This window comes from Leuciscus leuciscus (assembly GCF_965113295.1).
Source record: "Leuciscus leuciscus genome assembly, chromosome: 15".
Classification (NCBI taxonomy): Eukaryota; Metazoa; Chordata; class Actinopteri; order Cypriniformes; family Leuciscidae; genus Leuciscus; species Leuciscus leuciscus.
Window position 1 is genome coordinate 38,320,117 of NC_138739.1, and position 23,343 is coordinate 38,343,459.

At 37.6% G+C, this 23,343-nt stretch overlaps 1 protein-coding gene and 1 long non-coding RNA gene across 4 annotated transcripts in view; one reads left to right on the plus strand and one right to left on the minus strand.

Moving 5' to 3' along the window:
• Nucleotides 1-23,343, plus strand: part of LOC309475250 — a 394,252-nt gene that overhangs the window by 258,494 nt on the left and 112,415 nt on the right. The gene's annotated exons all lie outside the window — the stretch shown is intronic.
• rnf123 (ring finger protein 123) overlaps nucleotides 20,375-23,343 on the minus strand; it is a 151,162-nt gene continuing 148,193 nt past the window's right edge. For all 3 annotated transcript variants that reach the window (XM_082137792.1, XM_082137794.1, XM_082137793.1), the window contains exon 39: nucleotides 20,375-23,005. In XM_082137792.1, the coding sequence (XP_081993918.1) occupies nucleotides 22,906-23,005 (100 nt within the window). In that variant the 3' untranslated portion in view covers nucleotides 20,375-22,905. The remainder of the gene's footprint in view (nucleotides 23,006-23,343) is intronic.

A 23,343-nucleotide genomic window follows, 5' to 3' on the forward strand; every position in this document is an offset into this window, starting at 1 on the left:
TATTCTTTTTTTATTATAATATATATTTTTTTCAAATTACAAAATAACATTTGAAATTTCGCGATATGGGTATATTTGTGAACGCGATATAGGTATATATCAATAACCCTGAAAATTAAATAATTATATTTTAAACCTAGTGTGTTGCATCAACATTCTTGCCTTTATTAATACATTTTCTATATATTAAATAATTGACAGTTCCTCTGAACCCCTCCACCTCCCCCAGCTCCACCTGTCTAGATCTGCTACAGGACTGATGTATGTCTGTTCAGCATCAGCATAATACAATAACATTGCCATATTCATTAATATGCCAAAACTTTGCATTCAGCAAAACCAGCTTGCTAATAATACATATACTAAAAGTATGGTCAACGCAGATAGAGTGGGACCCTGACTACACCACTAAACGTTGGTGTTCCAGTATCCAGTCTGTGACCAACAGATAACTATCTTTTTGCTTGAGAAATTTCAGATATAAAAAAAAAAGAGCCACTTAAACGTCTGAAATACCTCTTTTGCCCGCAAGACAAATATTGTATTTTCCTGCTTGCCGTAAAAAACCCCTTGAACGTGAAATCAATGCGCGGGGACTCAATAACAATCCATCTCTGTTTCTCCAGGCATATCACTGAGCCTCTGTGCCCCAGAACTTTATTATCAAGGGATCTATGAGAGAAATTTGCACTTGGATGTAACCGAACAGATCTGTTTGCCATGCACCCACTGTGCCAGAGTGATTTTACACCAACACTCAAGCGCCGAGAAAACACCTTTTCTACGCGGGCTTTGATAAGGATATCACTGATGATGGCTCCAACTACATGCTTTGGGAGTTGAGAACATGGATTAAAGTAAATCAAAACATCAGACTACTCCTATACTTTTTCATGCCGTTCTGTAAGGGAAAACACACGTTTCTCCCGGGCTGAAATGCATGGCCCTGTGCTGAAGGATTCAATGTGTCACTTTGACCTGAGAGGTGTCTTTTATATTTGGTTCCACTCCTATGGCTGGCAGCCCGTGGGAATTCTCTGAGCAGCTCATGAGCAGCCATGCCTGCAAGAAGGAGGACCGGGGAAAGTAATGCCAGAGGACAACTGGCCCCATCATAAATAAATAACAGATTTCTATTTTCTTAAAGTTGCACATTAAACTTTAAAACGCTGCCCCTCAGTGAGAGAACAAATGACCTTTAAAGGTTTGGGAGGTAAATTCTCAGACGAGAGATACTTCTTTGATGAGTATTTCTGAGACTCGACTTGGAATTGGTCACGATTGAGAATATTATAGTTAACTAAACCTAAAATGAAAACAAAAGCTGGAAGCAAAAAAAAAAAAAAAACGGGGAGAAAAAACCTGCACCTTTTAATGGCTTCAAAACTAAAACTAAATCAAAATAACTATTTTATAAACTATTAACTATTAATAAGTTCCTTTTCTTTATGTAGTATATAAGAAGTGAACATTTCTAATTTTTATAAATGGATTAATTACTAATTTATGATTTATTTAATGTCATTCATTTCGCATTTTAGTTTGTTTGCAATATCCCATAACCACTTGGCACAAGCTGATTGGCCTCTGCTGAGGTTTCCCAGCCCGAGCGGATGTCAAGTGTCAAACCCCCTCTAATACTAGCAAAACAGACCAGCTATCCACCTTTCTTTCTTCTTTTTTTTCTGCTTTCGTTGTCTGGGAAGAAAAAAAGTACAGGCTAGCAAAATGGCATCTGGCATCGTTCGTTCTGTTTACGTAGACAAACACAGCGGGTCTGGAGAACAGTGGCGTTTGGGTAAATTGTGCTCGAATTGTGATCAAGGCCGTGAAGGCCTTTGCCATCTGTATTGTGACATGCAAATGCACCTGTTCAAACAGCACCTGGACCGCCCAACTCGCCAGCTCATTGTACGCAATTACAAAGGCTTGCAGTTTCTGCAGTTTGATCCCTGGAAGCATGAGGCCTGCTGAGTGTCTGAGCACCTGTTAAGTGCACGAGTCATCTGTTCCTCAGCTGGGGTGCCTTCTTACGTGCGACTGAGCGCCAGAGAAATTAATCCGAAGAGCCATGGAAATTAATCCAGACCTCAAAGGAACGTCTGGACACTGGTGTTCACAGCTCGGATGTGGACTCCGTTATCACTCTCATCATGTTGCAAACAGATTAAAAAATTATGTCGCATTTCAGATGTTTTGCTCAAAGTGAACTTGGCTGCCTCTACAGTAGAAATGTGGAAAAAATACAAATAATTGTAATCAGTGCAACCTGACTAGAGAAAACAGAAAAAGCTGTCGTCTTCCCTTTTACCAATTAGGTAGGAAAACTTCAATACCCATAATGCACTGGGCATGTTGCCATCCAAGGCCACTCCCACCAGTCTGCTATTGATACGCTTACCAGAGTCAAATACCGTCTTGCTTTAGTGGGAAAGAGTAGACAAAGTATTCGGGGTGGAACAATATATCGTGTCACAATATATCGCAATACAAAAATGCAACAATATGTATCTTGGATGGTGACAATATGTATTGAGTATATTTCACCCAAAATAAAAATTACTGGGTAAGAAAAAATTCTAACTTTCAGAGTTTTGGTGTCAGTGCTTCATTAAACTGCTACATTTAATGTTGAATATAATGAATATTAATACAATGGGGGAATATGTGTGTGTCCTGATAATGCCAAATGTCTTGTTACCAGTAAAAAGTGGCCAATATTATTTTAAATATATCTAGTCAGTGACAGAGTAAAAACATATTCATCTGAAATAATTCTGTTTTCAGCTTCAGAATCATGAATATTTTATTCTGGTGTCTCTATTGTCCTGTGCTTTGGGTTATCAGCACCAAGTCCAAGCCTATTCATTTACACACACAATGTAATACTAAATTTAGCATTTTAATCAACAGTAAAAAAAAATGTAGTTAACCTTTTACCATCTGTCTTGGAGTATCGCAATAATATCGTATCGTGAGTTCAGTATCGTGACATGTATCGAATCGTGACGTGAGGATATCGTTACACCCCTACAAAGTATGATACAATTTTCAGTGATTAACCCTCTTTCTGACTTCATATGCAAGTTTATATGTCGTAATTCTGACCTTTTCTTGCTATTGCGAGTTTATATCTCCTTTTTTTTTATCTCGCAATTCAGACTTTATTCTCGCATTGCTATAGTTTTGAGAAAAAGAATCAGAATTGAGAGATGCAAACTTGAAATTGTGAGATATAAAGTCAGAACAGAGCAATTATGAGAGAAAGTAGTCAGAATTGTGAGATATAAAGTCACGATTGTCTTTTTAAATTATTTTTCCCCTCATGGTGGAAACAAGCTTCCATACAGAGTAGAGCAACTAGAGCTTTGTGGATATAGTCTGCAGTCATTAGCCTCTGAGAGATGGAAATATGCCTGAAAATAAGACATTTGATTTAATGCTGTGAATGACAAGAGGCTTAAATTACTCAAGCTTGTGCTCTCCATAAATTGTCTGTCTCGTATAAGCTAGAATTTATTGTGTTTGGCTGTGTAATGCATCTTAGTATGTAAGTGTGGCTTGCTCATGTGTTAATATTGATTTAGCATTAAGGGGAAATTGGAAATATCGCAATGGTGTGGTGATCTATTGCGGAGATGCCACTGCAACACTCTCAACAGAAGCGCTATTGTTATTATTCTTAATTGATTGCCATATAAACCTGCTTCTGAAATTACGGAAAATATAATTTGATACTAATATACAAGCTGTAATAATTATATGAGATCCAATAGCAGTCCATCTCAGCAGTTTCTGAGGCTAAACAAATTCGATTTTCTTCATAAATTGCATTGCAAACCATCATAATGACATGGATGAAAGAAAACTCTATAAACTTAAGCACTTCCATTTAAAAACCACCTAGCCGAAATAACTGTGTAATTTCTCCGCCGCCAAACGCAACAAATAATGACTGCATTTTTTCTCCCGAAGACCACTAGTTGAGGCTTCATATACCAAATAGTTTTGACTATTTTTCAACCTCTTTCTGACTCTTTTAATTAGACCATTTTTGCTGCTGTACCTTTAAGACTTCCAAATGTAAATTATCTCCGTTTTGATTGGCTTATCCTAAAGGGGTGATGAACTGAGAAATAAAATTTTCCTTGAGCTTTTGACACATAAGATCAAAGCCTACTTCAACACTGCCTGTTTAGCCCCGCCCACCGATTCACGCATTACATGAAACTCATTATAATATGCAAAACTGTTATCCAATCATAGAAGTGGGCGTTTACTTCCAAGTCTTCAATGCGTGCATGTGAAACCGAGCGTTACAGGAGCTAGGCTCAAAACCAGGGTAGAAAATAGCCTATTACTTATTCATTTTTATGTTTTTGAATGTAAAAAACAAGCGAACGTCGTAAGTTGACCTCAGACAACAATATAAAAAATTTATAAAAGCCAGTTCATGACCCCTTTAAAGAGGACCTACTATCACCTTTTACAAAGTCTTGTTTTTGGGCTCTACTAGAGCAGGTTTTCATGCTTGAAAGTTCAAAAACACATTATTTTCCCCATATTCTCCACTGTTGCAGCTCCTCTCTTCCCAGTCTGTCAGTAACGCTCTGTTTAGTTCCTGTCTCAATGAAGCCCCTCCTTCTGAAAAGCACACTGTGCTCTGATTGGTCGGCTGGAGCAGTGTGCTGTGATTGGTCAACCGCTTTGAGCGTGTATGGGAAATGTCACGCCCCTCACCATAACTATGAGTTTCAACACACTACTTACTAACTCAACCAGGCCTCATCCCTTTATTTTGAGTACGCCTTGGGTGGGAATTATTTAAATAAGGAATATTATGACGAATTCATTCCCAGAAGAAAAAAACAAGACTACATTGGAGGCGTTTCAGGGAGTTCAGAAACAGTGCGCACTGATATAGAGAATAACTGCCTTTGGAGTGACTTTGTGCTTTGTAACTTTGCAGACATTGTCAAGCTCAAACACCAACATCACACACTAGAGAACATTGAAAATGTAATAAAGCACAATGCTGGGTGCTGCTCTTCAATGCTCGGATGTATTAAAAGATGTTTAGGCATTAGCAAAACTACCAGCGTACGAGAGTGTGTGGCTGTATTAGTGTTAGCATACAGTGGCATTTGCTAATACCGCAGGCCACACAATGACTCCAAATATGTTGCGCGTCGTTTATAGCTGGGAGCGGAAGGACATGCCCTCCTGTTCAGCCACGTCTCCCGCCGAATGACCCGGGTCCCATCTGCCACCCCGCGCATATGTCAGTCCGACAGAGTGAGGCCATTCATCATCCGTACCGATAACACCCGCCTGCACTCCGCTTCAACACCCGCACTCCCAGGATGGGTGCTTTCTGCAGATTATAAAGTGTAATATATTCAGTCATGACTGACAACTTCAAAATGGACTTCAAAGGGCCTAAATATATATATAATCGAGTGTTTCCCAAGTTCCCCAGTTCCTCGCCTCAGAAGATCTGAACAGAAACACAGGACTGGATATCCTTTTTTTTGGTTTTTGTTTTTATTCACTTATTCTATTCAACTTATTTGAAAGTTAAATGCATCGTATTATTTTTGTATTATACAAAGCTTCCCAGCAACAGGACTGTGATGGCTCTTTCATCAAATCAAATTAATAAAAAAAAATATATAGGTCTACGAATTTAGGTATTTGTAAGTGTACGCATGTACTTAATTGTTTAATTTAGTTGCAATTAATGTAATGTAGTTGTATTTAAGAAATCTTGCTGTGTAGCCAGGGCTTACTAAATAGTACTTTTCTAACAGATAACTTACTTTAAGATTGAAAGAAAGAGGCCTGAACTCCCTCGTCCACACAAAAAAAATATCAATATCCATGAACTCGTTTGCTATTTCCTCAACAACGCAGAGACACACTGAATGATTGTGAGGGATTTTGTCAGTATTTATGGAACATATGCATCCTCTCAGATGCTACACGTGAACAAACATCTCTGCAGCGCGCGCTCTCGTCTCCTCAGGGCTCGCCTCCCACTCCGCGCGCATTCAAGGCTGCTTGCATAAGCAGGATCAAATTCATCTGGTGCGATAAGAAAACATCGCTTCCCAGCTCACTTCCAGCATCAAAGCATCGCTCACAGCTCAACCTGAGCGCTACCTGACTGAAAAGTCCTGCGAATCCTCCGTATAATAGCCTTATTCTCACCAGCGGCTCTGCGTGTTGCGAAGCGCACGAGCGCCATCTTCCGTCCTCCGATTGAAACGCAGTGAGAATGGTAAACTACGTGACGATACGCAAAGATGATGTGATAAATGTGATGTCATGTCAAGTTTCTTGGCAGCTTCGTCATTTTCACGAGGCATCAGGATGCAGGGATGCTGGGGATCCTGGCAGACAAGCCCTTGCAGTATTTCTTCAAGGCATTTTGATTTGTTTGTTGTTTGAAAAGCACCCGAAGCTAAATTTATCATCTTGTTTTCAGCAACAGATGGAGAATACATTACGGACGAGAGAGGTGAACATCAGAGTCGCTGGAGTGCACAGTGTGAAAACTAGTTTCATTTTCTGGAAGGAAATGTGAGAGGTATTTACTTGCATGTGTTAAAACTCTGAGCTATGCTAAGCTTGCTAGCGTAGCGCAAGCCAACCAGGCGTTACAACTTGGGTGCTAATATCAATATTTGAGCGTTGCAACAGATAATTGAGAATAATTACACTTTATTAAGTTAGCCAATTATTTAGGCATTAGTTTTGTTGAAGCCCCCCTAAATGCTAATTATATGCTAATTATATTAATACACTTTTTTTTCTGGATTTTCTTAAATATAAGATATATATAATTAAATATAATTAAAATATAATGTCTGACTAACTTTTTTTTTGTATTATCATTAATTTATCATCAAGGGCCTAATGCTGTGCTTCATCACTACATCCATCCCTCACACTGTGTAACACATCTTTCCCTCGCGGGTCAAAATGAGACCTTTTTTTTGTCTAGAAAACTTATTTTATTTCAGTTTGATAATATTTTTTTCTATTTTAATGCAATTTAATGCAATGGTCTTTGCCGACCTCTTGAGAAAAAAAAAATAAAAAAATATATAACATAATATTTCACGACTCTTGCCACTAGATAGCCTTATAACTCTGTTTGGAGCAAATGAGCTGTTCTGCTGGGTCCTAAAGTCATTCTCATAAGTATGCATTCAGAAACACATGTAGGCATTATGAAATAATTTTTCGGTAAAGTTTTAGCATTTTTTGTTTAAATTTTGAGCATATTTAGCATATTTCCATTCATTCCTAAGCGGGTCAAATTGACCCGAGGGAAGGGTTTGTTACTTTTTAAAATTTCAACCACAAAAACTCCTTGAATCCATTCAAATAATAATAATAATGTGTGTGTATTCATGGTTCAAGTGCGACAAAAGTTGATGAACACTCAATTTTTAACATTCCTTCAAAAAGGATTTTCGGGTCAAAATGACCCTAGGGAAGGATGAGGGTTTCATGTAGGAACAAGAATGACAGATTCGCATTGTCTCTAAATAACAGAGCCTGTGACGCTGCCTAACCTGTCCAAGGCCTCAGAGTCGTATCATCCCCCTCAAACACACCTTCATTCAGCCGTCGACAGGGTCAGCCGGGTGTCCAGGACGGATATTGGCTTTCTTCTGCCCCACACAGAACCCGGATCCGCTCAGAGAGCGTGAAGTCTTCAAGTCTCTGATATCCATTACATTTCATGGAGGGAAGACACCAATACTGGCGTCTGGGAAGAGACGGCGTCCTGATCCGCGGGGCAGAACATTGGAAACGCAGCCGTGACGGCCTGTGATTGGCTGGCCCGTGCCTTTTAACAGCAGTGGGATGTCAACATGTATCATGTGGGTCACCGGAGGACGAGCTGAGATTTGGTCCAGTGGAACCAGGATAGAAAGAGCTGAAAAGGAAATATGAGCTGATAAAATAATGATAAATTATGCATTTTTGTTTTATCTCAATTAGCAGTGGCAAAGAGATTCTTTCAACTATTAAGTTCAGATGGTTTGTAATAGTGAATCAGTTCATTCAGATGATTCATTTAAATGAACTGGTTAAAGGGTTTATTGGCGAGTCAATGAATCACTTACAGTAGTAGTGTTCACAAAAGATCTTGCCTCATTTTACTTTTTGTCACAAAAGATATTTAGGGTTTAATGATTTTAACTTTAAAAATGATAAACAAATTTGTTATTTATTTAAATACAAATAAACATTAAAGTGTCTAAATGCTAATTAGGCAAGGCAAGTTTATTTTATTATTTTTTTATTATTTATTATTTATTATATTTTGTTTATTAATTACATTAATACACTTTTTTCTTAAATATAAATGTCCGACTCACTTATTTTTTATTATTATGATTGATTTATCATCAATATTCATGATATATATATATATATATATATATATATATATATATATATATATATATATATATATATATTAGTGCTGTCAAATCGATTAATCGCATCTAACATAAAAGTTTATATATATATATATATATATATATCTACTTTCAATAATAATATAATTAGTGCTGGGCAAAGATTAATCTCATCCAAAATAAAAGTTTGTGTTTGCATAATATATGTGTGTGTACTGTGTATAATAATTTTTTAATATATAAATACACACATATGCATCTATATATTTAAGATTTTTATTTATTTATATATAAATTATTTATATTTATATATAATATAAATTATGTATAAATACATATACAGTATATACATGCAAATATTTCTTAAATAAATACATGCATATGTGTGTATTTATATATACAAAATAATTATACACAGTACACACACATATATTATGCAAACACAAACTTTTATTTTGGATGCGATTAATCTTTGCCCAGCACTAAATATAATATAATATAATATAATATATATATATATATATATTTTTTATTTTTTTTTATTTTTTTTTATTAAAAGTTTCTAAATTATAAATATATTAGTAAACAATATGAAAATTTATATTAAAATAAATATTATAATATTAGTGACTGTTTTGTAACCTTGTGGCCGATTATTAATTTATTATTTATTTGAATACTATTTTATTATTAATAAAAAATGTTATCACATTATTGATATAACCATGTTTCTTAATAATTGTCAGTATTAAATGGAGTATATTTTTAAAATCAACAATATTCTTGCTTTCGCACAATCATTAATGATTTCGTTTTTTTTCCACTGAGCAAGTGACGCTGCCTGAAGTCACGGTGACAGGAACATTAGTCATGTGACATTTCAAATCCAAATATTCGTTTATCTAAGGCAGGTGTTACATCATTCTCATTAGTTTTATTCCACCCATAATGCAATGCGGTCCTGAGGGAGTCCCTGCATTAACACTACAAGTATCCTCTTCGCTGTATGAGGCCGGAGAAGCTGATTGAAAATCTGTCATGCTGTACATGTGACGATGACGAGGACCTGTCAATATTCTGCCCTGCTAAACATCTCACTGTAACCAACACGAATCAATAGCATGTTTGGACATTATTATTAAACTATCATCTGTCATGTAAGCGTTCAGTAATCCACATTTCCTTTCCAGGGATGATTGTGCATCAACACATACAGAAGAGAAGAGTGCGAGAGATAGAAAGAAAGATGCATTAATAAACACTGTAATGTGGTATAATCTTGATAAATCGTTTGTATTATTCATGTTAGTGTTGCAGTAACTTCTTCCAGCACCGTCAGTCTCTCTTAAGACTGATCATATTCAACTCCTCTATTATTACCTGTGAAGTGGAAAGCAATAAAGTCACTTATCATCTCCTACAGCCATAATCCCCTCCATAAAAGAAACATAAAAGGGAGAAATCACTCATGACGGCCTCAGTCTAGAGCTGTAGCTCTTCTTCACTGCCTCAGTTTGAGCTCGATGCTTAAACAAAAGATAAACGAGCCATCTTTCTATTTATACAATCTTAAAAGGGTTAGTTCACCTTAAAAAATGTAAATGAAGTCATTGTTTACTCACCCTGGTGTTGTTCTTATGCCGTATGCTTTTCATTTATGGACCACAAAGGGAGATTTTTTTTTTTTTTTACGTCCCGCTCGTCCACGTCCATATAATGGCAGTAAATAGTATGAAGCCCCTAAAGGGACGTGGTGGTAAAAAAATGAGATGGGAGGAAAAATAATTCAATGCTTTTTGCGTTTAAATGTCTCATAAATGTCAAATATTACCGTAACTCCGTTTGTCTGATGACAGTTGACAGATGTGAACGCGATAACTTCTTGTTACGATGAACTCAACGATATATTCACCTCAGAGAAGAAGATCCACAGGTATATAAATATCACACGCACTGCATGACCGGTGCATTTATTCTGAAATGGCTGGACATTGATGCATTTCCTATTGAAACAGGCATTAGGAATAAGAAGAAGAACAAGCAGATGATGATGATGATGAAACACGTATATATACCAATTAAATCTCACTTTAGAGAATAAAACCCTTAAACCAACGAGCCATGATGCCATCAGATCGTGTGTGTGTATTGAGTTTTCAATATAATTTAACTGTGAAGGTACATGTAAATTGATAGAGCTCTTGCAGAATGCTGGTGAAAGTTTAGTCAGTAAAGAAACATCAGCCTGAACCCCTCTAGCTAGTTTCAGCACCACAGACAGCACTGATCATATATCGCTGTTTCAGCACCACAGACCACATATATCGCTGGTTCAGCACCACAGACAGCGCTGGACATATATCGCTGTTTCAGCACCACAGACAGCGCCGGTCATCTATCCCTAGTTCAGCACCACAGACAGCGCCGGTCATCTATCCCTAGTTTAGCACCACAGACAGCGCTGGTCATCAAAACCGCTGTTTCAGCACCACAGACAGCGCCGGTCATCTATCCCTAGTTCAGCACCACAGACAGCGCTGGTCATATATCGCTGTTTCAGCACCACAGACAGCGCTGGTCATATATCCCTAGTTCAGCACCACAGACAGCGCTGGTCATATATCGCTAGTTCAGCACCACAGACAGCGCTGGTCATCAAAACCGCTGTTTCAGCACCACAGACAGCGCCGGTCATATATCCCTAGTTCAGCACCACAGACAGCGCTGGTCATATATCGCTAGTTCAGCACCACAGACAGCGCTGGTCATCAAAACCGCTGTTTCAGCACCACAGACAGCGCCGGTCATCTATTACTGCCCACTACTGGAGACCTCATGCTGAACACTTTCACCTGTTATACATACAGACATCACTGATCATATATCGCTGTTTCAGCACCACTGATTAATTTACATTATAGCAGCTTTTGCCTTATTTGAGGTTAATCCACACACACAGGAACCCAGACCGACCCCTTCCACAGCCAATACCCCTCTGTCCTCCTTTTCTTCGCTAACCGAGGAAGAAGTATCTACACTTCTCCTCTCCAGTCACCCTACCACCTGCACGCTTGACCCCATCCCCTCACACCTTCTACAAGCCATCTCTCCCACACTTCTACCATCACTCACACACATCATCAACTCATCCCTCCACACTGGCACCTTCCCTACAGCATTCAAGCAGGCTCGGGTTACTCCACTGCTCAAAAAACCAACGCTAAACACATCATTGGTAGAGAATTACAGACCTATCTCTCTCCTACCATTCATTGCGAAGACACTTGAAAGAGCTGTCTTCAACCAACTAACATCCTTCTTGTCTCTAAACAACCAGCTGGATGTCAACCAATCTGGCTTCAAGAAAGGACATTCAACTGAGACTGCATTACTGTCAGTCACAGAAGCCCTACGGATCGCAAAAGCTGCTTCCAAATCTTCAGTCCTCATTCTCCTGGATCTGTCTGCTGCCTTCGACACGGTGAATCATCAGATCCTTCTGTCCACCCTCTCATCACTGGGCATCACAGGAACTTCACTCCACTGGTTTGAGTCCTATCTCACAGGTAGGTCCTTCAAGGTCGCATGGAGAGGCGAGGTATCCAGAGCACATCAGCTGACCACAGGGGTTCCCCAGGGTTCAGTTCTTGGTCCCCTCCTCTTCTCCATCTACACCACATCACTGGGACACATCATACAGGCACACGGTTTTTCCTACCACTGCTATGCTGATGACACACAGCTCTTCCTCTCCTTTCAACCAGATGATCCCACAGTAGCTGCACGGGTCTCAAGCTGTCTGGCGGACATCTCCACATGGATGAAGGAACACCACCTGCAGCTCAACCTGGCAAAGACTGAGCTTCTCGTCCTCCCTGCCAATCCGTCTCTACAGCACGACTTCACCATCCAGCTAGAGTCATCATTAATCACCCCATCAAGATCGGTCAGAAATCTTGGAGTAACGTTTGATGACCAGCTGACCTTCACAGATCACATTTCAAAGACAGCTCGATCATGCAGGTTTGCACTGCACAACATCAGGAAGATCAGGCCTTTCCTAACTGAGCATGCAACACAACTTATCGTCCAGGCCCTGGTCATCTCTAGGCTTGACTACTGCAATGCTCTTCTGGCTGGACTTCCATCATGTGCAACCAAACCCCTACAGATGATCCAGAATGCTGCAGCTCGTCTTGTCTTCAACGAGCCCAAGAGGGCCCACGTCACTCCTCTGTTCATCTCTCTGCACTGGCTACCTCTAGCTGCTCGCATCAAGTTCAAGGCTCTGACGCTTGCTTACAGAACTATCACAGGCTCAGCTCCCTCCTACTTTCACTCACTCCTACGAGTCTACATCCCTACCAGACACCTACGATCGGTCAACGAGCGACGTCTCGTGGTTCCATCACAGAAAGCCACAAAATCACTTTCCAGAACATTCTCATTTACAGTTCCATGCTGGTGGAACGCTCTCCCCACCCTCATCCGGAATGCAGAATCCCTGACAACATTCAAAAAACAGCTGAAAACCAATCTCTTCCGTGAGCACTTAACCTTATAAAAAAAAAATAAAAAAAAATAAAATAAAAAAAAAATCCTTTCCCTTTGAAACATCACTTATCAGGCTTATGCTACTCTGAATAATACCAGAACTTCGTATTTTGAGCACTTCCTGCGTTGTTGTTGCTTTTGCCTCTTTATGATGACTCGCTGAACTTAGTCCTAATTTGTAAGTCGCTTTGGATAAGGGCGTCTGCTAAATGACTAAATGTAAATGTAAATGTAAATGTTAATCATGAATAATATTTGCATGACAATTAAGCATATTTCTCTCTATTTATTGTGTGTGTGAATATTAAAGCATGTATGCTTATGCTTTATTGTGGTTGTACTGCCTATGATTTATGCTGATTTTAATAAAAACCACTGTGTCTGAACAAGAATGATTCTAGTAGGCTATGCTACATTATATCAGTGAGATTCCGCTGGTTTGACAGCAGAGAGCAGTAAAGATCTAGAGTTTCATACAACAGGGCCAGATGAAAAAAACCTTTGATACCATGGCACCGAATGAATACCTACACAGAAACAGAATTTCTTGTTCTTTTATACATCACGTCACAATGGAGGTCCATTTAAAAAAATAAAAAAATAATAATAATAATAATAATAAACATGCTCTGCTAAGTCATAATTATGAGATTAAAAGTCTAAATAATGACTTTAAAAGTCATAAATCGAAATTGACATACTAAGTCATACATGTTTTAATTATGATATAGAAATAACCAACGCTATCGCACGACCAATTCGTACGAATGATAAAAAGTTGACTAATTCGTACTAATTCGTACGACCTCACTCGTACGAATTCGTACGACCTCACTCGTACGAATTTGTACGATTTGTCTAAACCCACGTGATGGGTAGGTTTAGGGGCGGGGTCAGGGGTAGGTCATTCGTATGAATTCATACGAATTGGCCAATTCGTAAAATATGTACGATTTTGCAAAAATTCGTACGAGTCAGGTCGTATGAATTCGTACGATTAAGCCACTTTGTAGAATTTTTACGTTTTCCCGTGAGATCGGGCTGAAATAACAGACTGGGACATTGTTTTTATCAGGATGCAAATATGGATATTGTAACTGAATCAATTACGGCATATATTTCCTTTTGTGTGGATTCAATTATACCTCAAAGTCGTGTGGATGTATCCGAACAATAGATCATATATAACACGGGGGAATGAAAGACTGCATAAAAAGGAAGAAAACAGCCTACAAGTCTGGGAACGTTGTGGGACTTAGGTCAGCACAAAAGGACCTTAACCAGCAACTGAGGTCAGCACAGACACAGTGTAAAGAACAACATGTGTCAAAATCAGAAACAAAAGGGCAATGACTTACATGACCCCCAGAAAGGAAAGCAATGTTCGCCTGCAATGAAATCGATAGGGCAGATTTGAGACTGATCCTTTTAATGAATGCTGTGAACTATTAAGTAAAGTAAATTATAATAGGTGTAATGCCAGAATACTGTTATATTTGGGGGCTGTTACAAGGGTTTTTAAAACTTTACATTCCAACAAAGCAATGGAGCCAGATGGTATGTCATGTTTTCTTTTAAAGACATTTGCTGAGGAACTCACACCAGCCTGGGATAACCTTTCCCAGCTTTCTATTGACTTGTTTAAAGTACCAGAGCTTTGAAAAAAAAAAAAAAATCTATTATAATTCCAACTTGAAAAAAATCTTCTCCTCAGGATAATATTGATTATAGGCCTGTGGCCCTGACATCCAATGTCATGAGATTAATAGAAACACGTATTACAGAAGAGTTGCGAAGGCAAGTGGAGCGATGCTTAGATCATTATCGGTTTGCATACAAGAGTAACCGCGGCACTAATGATGCCATTTCTACACTAATGCACCTTGTTTTGAAGCATCTGGAAAGCTCGCTTGCCTATAGGCTGCTTTTTATAGATTTTAGTTCTGCGTTCAACACGATTCACCCACATACTTTGCTGGAAAAACGAGTTAATTTAAAGGTTAATCCTTCTTTGATGCATTGTTATTATTCTTTTTCGAAAAATAGGACACAACAAGTAAAATCTCCTGATCAATGTTAAGAAAGCAAGATCTTTTTGAGATGTCTATGATAGGACAGGCCTGGACCCTTCACATGTGTTGTGTTCAGAGCATGTGCTGATGAATGTAGGAGATAATGCAAGCATAATCGCTACAAACATTCGTTTGTTCCATAGTCAATAAAATTGATTAATGAGCAACTCCATTAAGGTGGTGATACAACTGAACATATTGTAGGCGGATTAGGGGGAATATAAATATAGAAGTTGCATACTTTTTTGGGTAATTTATGAACTAAAAGTGTTATCTTTTCTTTTTTTAAGTATTTTGTTTTTTTAGGGAAGAGTGTTTTATGTGGAATGGATATTAATGTTTGATTGATGTATGTTTTTGGTGAGCAGTTCTCTCATCCAAGACAAATTTCTCTTACCGGAGACAATAAACAGTACATTGACCTTGATTAAAAATAGCGCTGGAAGCGAATGACATTCAAGTTAAAAACGGTCGCACCCACTCATTATAATTGTGACCATAATGTTAGAGAGAGTTAATGGATGCACTTCTTACCTTTACCTCTAGAGGGAAGCATTATACAATTCAACGATGCTTGTTGTTTACATCCGTGTTGAGATCAGAATGACAGATTGGAGACTCAAACGGACTCTTTTCAAGACTGTCATTGTATGCTCAGAGAAATGTGTTAGACTGCATTACATGGTATACATCACAAAAAAAAAAAAAAAAAAAAAAACGTTAGAAGATGTACTGAATGAATTAAGGGGTATAGACAAATCTGCTGATGGAACACTAAAAAATCGTGGGTTCTTTTTTTCTTCCCAAATCCTGGGTTGAGCCTTTTTTGGGGGTTCTTTTTTTTTCAGTGTTTGGGTAGTTTTTGTGTAACCCAGATCCTGGGTCAGATATAACAACCCAGGGGTTGAGTTATTTATAGCGGGCTTAAAATGGTGCGTAGGCTAAGTTACGTGTCTTCGGTAAAATACAGGTTTGTGCACATTTTAATTTATCTATGAATTCGTTATTGTGCTGTATATCATTTAATGTTATGCAAAGCAACATACAGGGTCGCGATGGGAGTCATCTAAACGAGTGTCGCGTCTGTCTTTTGGAAACGCCTGATGCCTTGCATACAATTTTATGATTTTATTCAAAAAGATACAGAATATAAATACATATGATGTTAAAATATGTTCTCAGAACTGTACACTGATTGTTTATGGACAGGTTATGGAGTCATTCACAGCATATTTCGGCTACGAGTGAAACGGGTCTGAAGTTAGAAGTTCCCCCGCTGAACACGACACGAGCTCCGGCTCGAGATCCAGCGCCGGGAGAACAGAGACTGGTCGATTACACTTTAATTACTTATAAATGTTTCATTTTTACTACTGATATTTGTTAAACGAGCTTAAATGTTGGCAATATGTATTAAAAATGATATAAAATATACTATACTATAAAATATGATTTAAAATAAAGGAATTATCATTCAAGCCAGTGGTTGTATCCAGTATTTTAAAAAAGTTAAGGATTTAAGTTCATCCGTAGACATTAATTCATGTATGAAGTTAAAAAAATAAAAAGAAGCAGCTAGTATTATAGTACAAATGAATAAACTAGTCTGGGTTAAATCAACAACCCAATTTGCTGGATAAAATTAACCCAACATGTGTTCTGTCCTATATTTACCCAGCCCTTGGGTTGAAAACAACCCAAATTGGGATGCTATTAACCCAGTGTTTTTTTTCTTGTTTTTTTAACCCAGAGTGAATAAGACAGAATACAATTATATAGATGCTATTTTGCAATTTAGCTTCTCATTTTGAGGATGTGTAGATGAAAACAAAAGATTCAGTGTTTGTGATCTTGTGGTTTTTTGTACATCTTTCAGATTTCTTTCTGCCTCTTTCCCCCCTCACAGGTACAGAGATTTCTCCTTGTTCTGCGTCCCCGGGGCCCGTATACTCTCAGCCGGGCTGTTGGGCAGATCATGTCACGTCCCAGAGCGTATTGATCCAGCTTCAGGTTTGCTGTTGGTCATCTATAAATACACACGGGGTGCTATCGGTGTCCTGCCTGGGGAGGGAAGATTCTCTGGTTGCCGGACCCTTTGTCCCGTCCTCCTGCCCTCCAGTGAGGCTATTTTTGAAGGCGATCTATAAGCCCCAAGCACCCCGCCGGCCTGGGGTTCGGTTTCTAGGCAGTAGATCAATGGAAAGCTGCAGAATTGAGGGTGGGATGGGAAGAGACGCTCTTCTTTTGTATCCCACCCGCAGATTCAAGACCCTTTCTTTTCTCTCCACCTTTGACTGCAGGGTTAAATCTTCTAGTCTTTCTAGATCTATCTGTCACAGGAAGAAAGAAAAATACAGAAAACACACTGATGTCGTAGGACGATCTCATTCGTATTGAAAGCTAAAGTTTACATGTTTTACACTGAAATGTACAATATCAACACATTGCACACAGTCTCTTAAGTTGCCCAAAATGTTGACAATGAAACACAACTTATCAATGTATCAAAAAGTAAAATTTTCAATCAGAACTTTATTGTGTTGTAAAATGTAATTTTGCCATACTGTACAGATTTAAAGTTGCTGAATATGCAATATCAACAGTATTAAAAGTTGTTTATGAAAGTATTTAGGCATTAGATTGTAACACTGAAAATTACAATATATAATATATAATCAATAAAGTTGTACATATAAAAAGTTAAGGTTTTACAGTAGATGCCAACACTAAAATGCACAATGTATCATTAAAGTTCTGTACACTAAGGCATTTAATATCAACATATTACACTAAATTAGTGTTTTAATGTTATGTTTTTAAATGCTAAATCTAAAACTTACACTATTAATGTATGTATCAATCTATTAAAACTCACAATGAACAATTAAAATGAGATATTGTGTGCTAAAATGTAAAATTCCAACATACTGTTTTTGTACATAAAAAGCTGACATTGAAATGTATAATAACAACATATTATACGTCTCTAAAGTTGATCATTAAAAAAAAAACATGTAGGCATTCGATTTTAACACTGAAAATTACAATGTAAACACAATGTACATTTCTAAAGGGATTTATATGTAAAAGGTTAAATTAATATATCAACATATTGTATGTCGTTTAAATTGTTTGTGCATTAAAAGTTGCCGTTTTAGATGCCGACACCAAAACATACAATATCCACATATGCTAAATATCTCAAATTGTCTCTACATTAAATACTGAAACAGAATTGAATACGGTTATGATCTCTTGACGCAAAATCACATGAGTTTTGTGTTGTGCATCAAGATAAACATGTTTCCATAGTTTACTGAAATTATATCAACGTTATCAGTGTGTAAAATGCTGACAAATGTACAATAAGAACTCGCACACTTCTTCATATGTAAAATAGTTTTAGATGCTGTCAATGCAATGATATTGCATCTTTAATCCATTTAATTATACAGTAAACAAAAAGTGGTACTAAATCTTCATATACTACCAGAATAATGTTGATGTTGAGAAAAACACTTTTACAAACCTGTAATGGAGGTAAGTACTGGTCTTATCTTTCACAAACCTTATTACAAGCTGTACATAAGCTGTTAAATCAGCACTTTTTAATTCAAGGCCGCTGGGATAAAAGCGACGCGGCTCAGCGAAGCCAAGATGACGGGCTTTTACAATCGATCCTTCATTGCTGTGCGCACCTACCATAACCAAAGACTCTTTCACAGCAAAAACATTAGCAAACACAGCTCAACAAGGCCATGATTTCAAAGACATTTCTTTAATATACAACGCTGTACCAACCTTATTCCAGGGAGATGGAATTAGAGTGAAGCATGATGGGAGTCGGATCTGGAAGAAAGGCGAGTTCAAAGAGCAGGCGTCCTCCTTTGGGTTACAAACACCATCTCTTATTTATAGCATTGAATTGGCAAAACCTGTTTTGAAACAGACAGCAGGAATGTTTTGCCCACCAGCCATTGTGCATCGCCAAGGTCGCTGTCATTAAAAATGAACGTGTTACTGTCTGACAAAGACATGCTAGAACTCAGTAATGTTCCAGATGAACAAAAGCCAATGAAAGAAATCAATTTCCACACATCCAAACACCAAACTCTGTTAAACACAGTCTTAAATCTTGTAGAAAGCCTTTTAACGTATAGGGTAAATAATAAGGGTTACACTTTATTTTAAGGTGATCTATATTGTACTTACTCAAATAAGTAATTAACTACATGCACTTTATGCTCAGGGTTTGGTTTTGGGTTAGTTAGTTTACTGTTATTACTATAGTAAGTACATGTAGTAACATTTAAGTACATAACCTTAAAATAAAGTGTTTCCAAAATACTTTTTTTTTTTAAATTTTTTTTAACAATGTATAACTGAAACAATGTTGTTTGTCAATCTCAGGAGGTCAAACAAAATTGTATATTTATTTATGAATACAAACACCTTATTTTCATTCTATAATTATATAAATAAGTTTAATATAAAATTGGTTTTATTAGAGTTTAACCATTTTTCAACCCTGTTACCCGTATTTAGTAGTATATGCATATATACAGTAGTAGTATAAAACCTTGGTTTGATTTTATTATTTTCTATCAATCACCTTAATAATAATAATACTATATTGGATAGAAATATTAATGAAATCCATGATTAAATGGGGCATTTAACTAAAAATAAGCAAGAATGGTTAACAGGATTTTAAGAAACAGGGTTACAGGTTGTAATTAAACAGCTAAATGTTAATTATTTAAAATGAACAAAACCAATATAAAACTCACAAGTTTCCCATAGAGTTCGTTGACTCAACTCAACCATTCAACTGTTACCAATGCTATTGTGAGTAAACCATTTTAATAATGTAGGTAACAGAGTTGAATGAATGAAGTCAGTTTCAAACAAACAATATAATATTTGGTTACGCTATTTGAATGTGTCCTTGTGTAATTATACATTTAAGTACTGAGTAATAATCATTCACTACATGTACTTACAGTAGGTTTAGGATTAGGCTTTGGTTTAGGGTTAGTTGCATGTAGTTATGCATAATTTATAGTTGTAACATGTAACATGCAACAAGGAAAGGACACTGTAAAATAAAGTGTTACCTAGATTTGACTTACCTTTCATCATGCCGTGGAAAAAGGTCCAAATCATTGTTTAATCTTCTTTAAACAGGGTGGAAATCATGTAGTAACAGGGTTGAATGGGCATTGTTTAACATTTGCTTAATAATTAAATACGCTAGTAAGCCAATATGTACACTTCAAAGTGCCTAAAGAGTAAGCAAACCAGACAACATTTAGGATAAATAATTTAATGCTAATATTACATCAATACATGTACACTCTCACAAAAGTGAAAGAACCAAAAGTTGCCATGTCCTCTCTTTTTAAACAAAACAAAACATCAACAGTCCTTTAAATATTGCTTAACTAATCTAAAATTCCCTTTGACAACAATAGCAGATGCCTGAGAGTGGAAAACCTTAAATTAAAGTCGTCTGCACACGCTCACCGCAAACGCGCACTCACACACACACGCACACACACACACACTAAATAACTATAGAGAGGGGTCCTATAATCATATCATGCACCCCCTTTTTAAAAACAATATTACACCACACTGTGAGAAATGCTTTAACAGTCCAAATAAGAGAAATAGTGACCCAAATACTCTTTTGGTTTTGATAATTCATACATATCACTTCTATACAGTGTTTGAAAGTTTACCGGTCGTGGCAAATTGGCTGTGTTTTGATTAAACAGTCTTGTGTTGCATTAGTAAGAAGCGAATGATAACTTTGGATGAAATCCTGTACGGGTTGTTTTGACAATTGCGTATTGTTTTGTGACAGTCAACGCTGAGGTCCAACACCAATCTAATTATCTGTGGGTTTTAAAACAGAGTCACTACACTTGTATTCGGTGTAGAAAATTGCTGTTGTCAATAGCTGAATATCCTTTTATAAGGGAACTGTGGTGAGGCAATGGATTCTGAGTGCAGGCAGAGCCTGAGATGCAACATAATCCATTAGCAAAGGATTCTGGGTAAGATAACCCCCATGCACACAACAGCAAAGCACTTAAATCTAGATGTCTGTTGGTGTTCAGTAACAAAAACAGCAGTCTAGGCACTCCTAATGGAACAGACTGAGGGAAAGATCTTGGTATGAAGAAGGCTATGGGTTGTTTGAGAACGTTAACAAACACCATTATGAAGACAGATCAAACGTGGAAGCCGTCGGAATGGAAAAGAAATGTTAGCGGTGAGCAGAACGAACAAGTGTTTGTGGAGAATCAAAGCATTTCTCTCAAACATGAACTGTTATCACTATCCCATGGATCAAATTGCATTTATATCTCCATGTAAACTGTCCTGAAACTGTCTTCTTATCTTGTATGATGCTTTATAAATCCTTAATAAAATGACAACTGACAGGCGTGTGTAACAGTTTTGAGTAGATGCATTTCTTCTTCCTTCTTCTTTTGATGTAGAAAATCGTGTACAATAATCAGACGTGATTGTAGGTTCTGCTTAGTGTGATACTACAAGTTGTCATCTATGTCAAATATGGCTGTCAGTCTCGAGTATAAAAACATTAGCAAATACAGAGAATGATGTGAAAAACGGTCTCACTAGTATCGAGTTTATATCTGACTTCCTGATATGATACTATTTTAACCAGAGTTTGTGAGAAGAGAAGAGAAGAGGAGATGAGAAGAGACAATACAAGACAAATAGAGATTAGAAGAGAAGAGAAAAGGTGAGATGAAAACAGATGAGAAGAAAATCAGAGACTAAAAGGGGATAGGAAAATAGAAAAGACAAGATGAGAGAAGAGGAGATGAAAGAGATATGAAGGTGAGAAAAGACACGAGACAACATTAGACTAGACGTGATGAGAAAACATGAAAAAAGGAGAAGAGACTAAAAAGATGAGACGAAAAGAGATGAAAATAGATGAGAAGATGAGCAGAGGCTAAACGAGAGAAGATGAGGCAAGACAAAAAGATGAGGAAAAAACATTGAATAAAAGGAGACGAGATGAGATAAAAGTAATGGGAGAATAGAGAAGAAGAAAGGGTTGACACGGATATAAAGATGAGGAAGGACAAGATGTGAAAATATTTAGATGAGATGAAAATTGAAGATGAGTAGAGACAACAAGACAAGATAAAGCGAGAACATATGAGAAAAACGGAGGCTGAAGTAGATGAGATGAAAAGACAGAAAAGGAGAGGAGATGAAAAGAGACGAGAAGATGATCAGATGCTAAAGGAGAGGAGAGAAGATTAGATGAGACAAAACGTGGTGGGACGAGACTAAAAGGTGATATGAGAATAGGGGAGATGAGATGAAACATGAAGATGGCAAGGGACGAGATGAGAAAAGAGGAGACAGAAATAGTTCAGACAAAAGGAGAGAAGAGGAGATTAAACTGAGAACATGAGCTGAGGAGAAACGAGACAGGACGGTGGCGAGAGATTCGATGTTTTCCAGCAGTTTTCCTCTCCGTCAGCTTCCTTCAGAAGCACCACGAGCGTGCGGCTCTAAACAAGATCTCATCCATTCATCACAAAGACACACGGAAGAACTATAGCCTTTCAAGGCCTCGTTCCATTGGTCAGAGGACACACTGTTAAAGATACGCCAGCACAGACTGTAGGGTGACCGTACATAGACCTGATGTTCTGTGGGTGCAACAGTATGAGTCCAACCTGAATATGTGAAGTCTTTGGGGAAAGTGTACATAATGTCAATGTTTGAACACCGGATGTGTGTGTGTGTGTGTGTGTGTGTGTGTGTGTGTGTGTGTGAAGGGCATACTAAGAGCTGGCTGGTTTGGTGTAATCATCCACTCCAGTGATAGTGGCCTTGCAGAAGAAGCAGTCCTTGTTATTCATCAAGTGCTGATTGATACAGGCCCTGAAATAAAAAGAGAGTGACATTTAATCATTTAAAGAGTGCTGAGTCACGTCACAGCGCATGTTATCCGTGCTACGCTTCACTGGAACGATGTAAGCAACCCGACACAAACCACCAAAGAAAACTGATTCAATTTTGAGACCACAGTTTTGATGCATACAATCAAACTTATGATATCTTCAATGGCGCGTTGAGACCATAACGTTACCCGTGAAAGCATCAAAACAGCGCTAGTATTTCAGGCTGTATTTATGCTACATATACTGAAAGTAATGAATAGAGGCATTTAACAGCATGGTGTTAATCTCCTAAATGGAGGAATGAATGAATGAATGAAT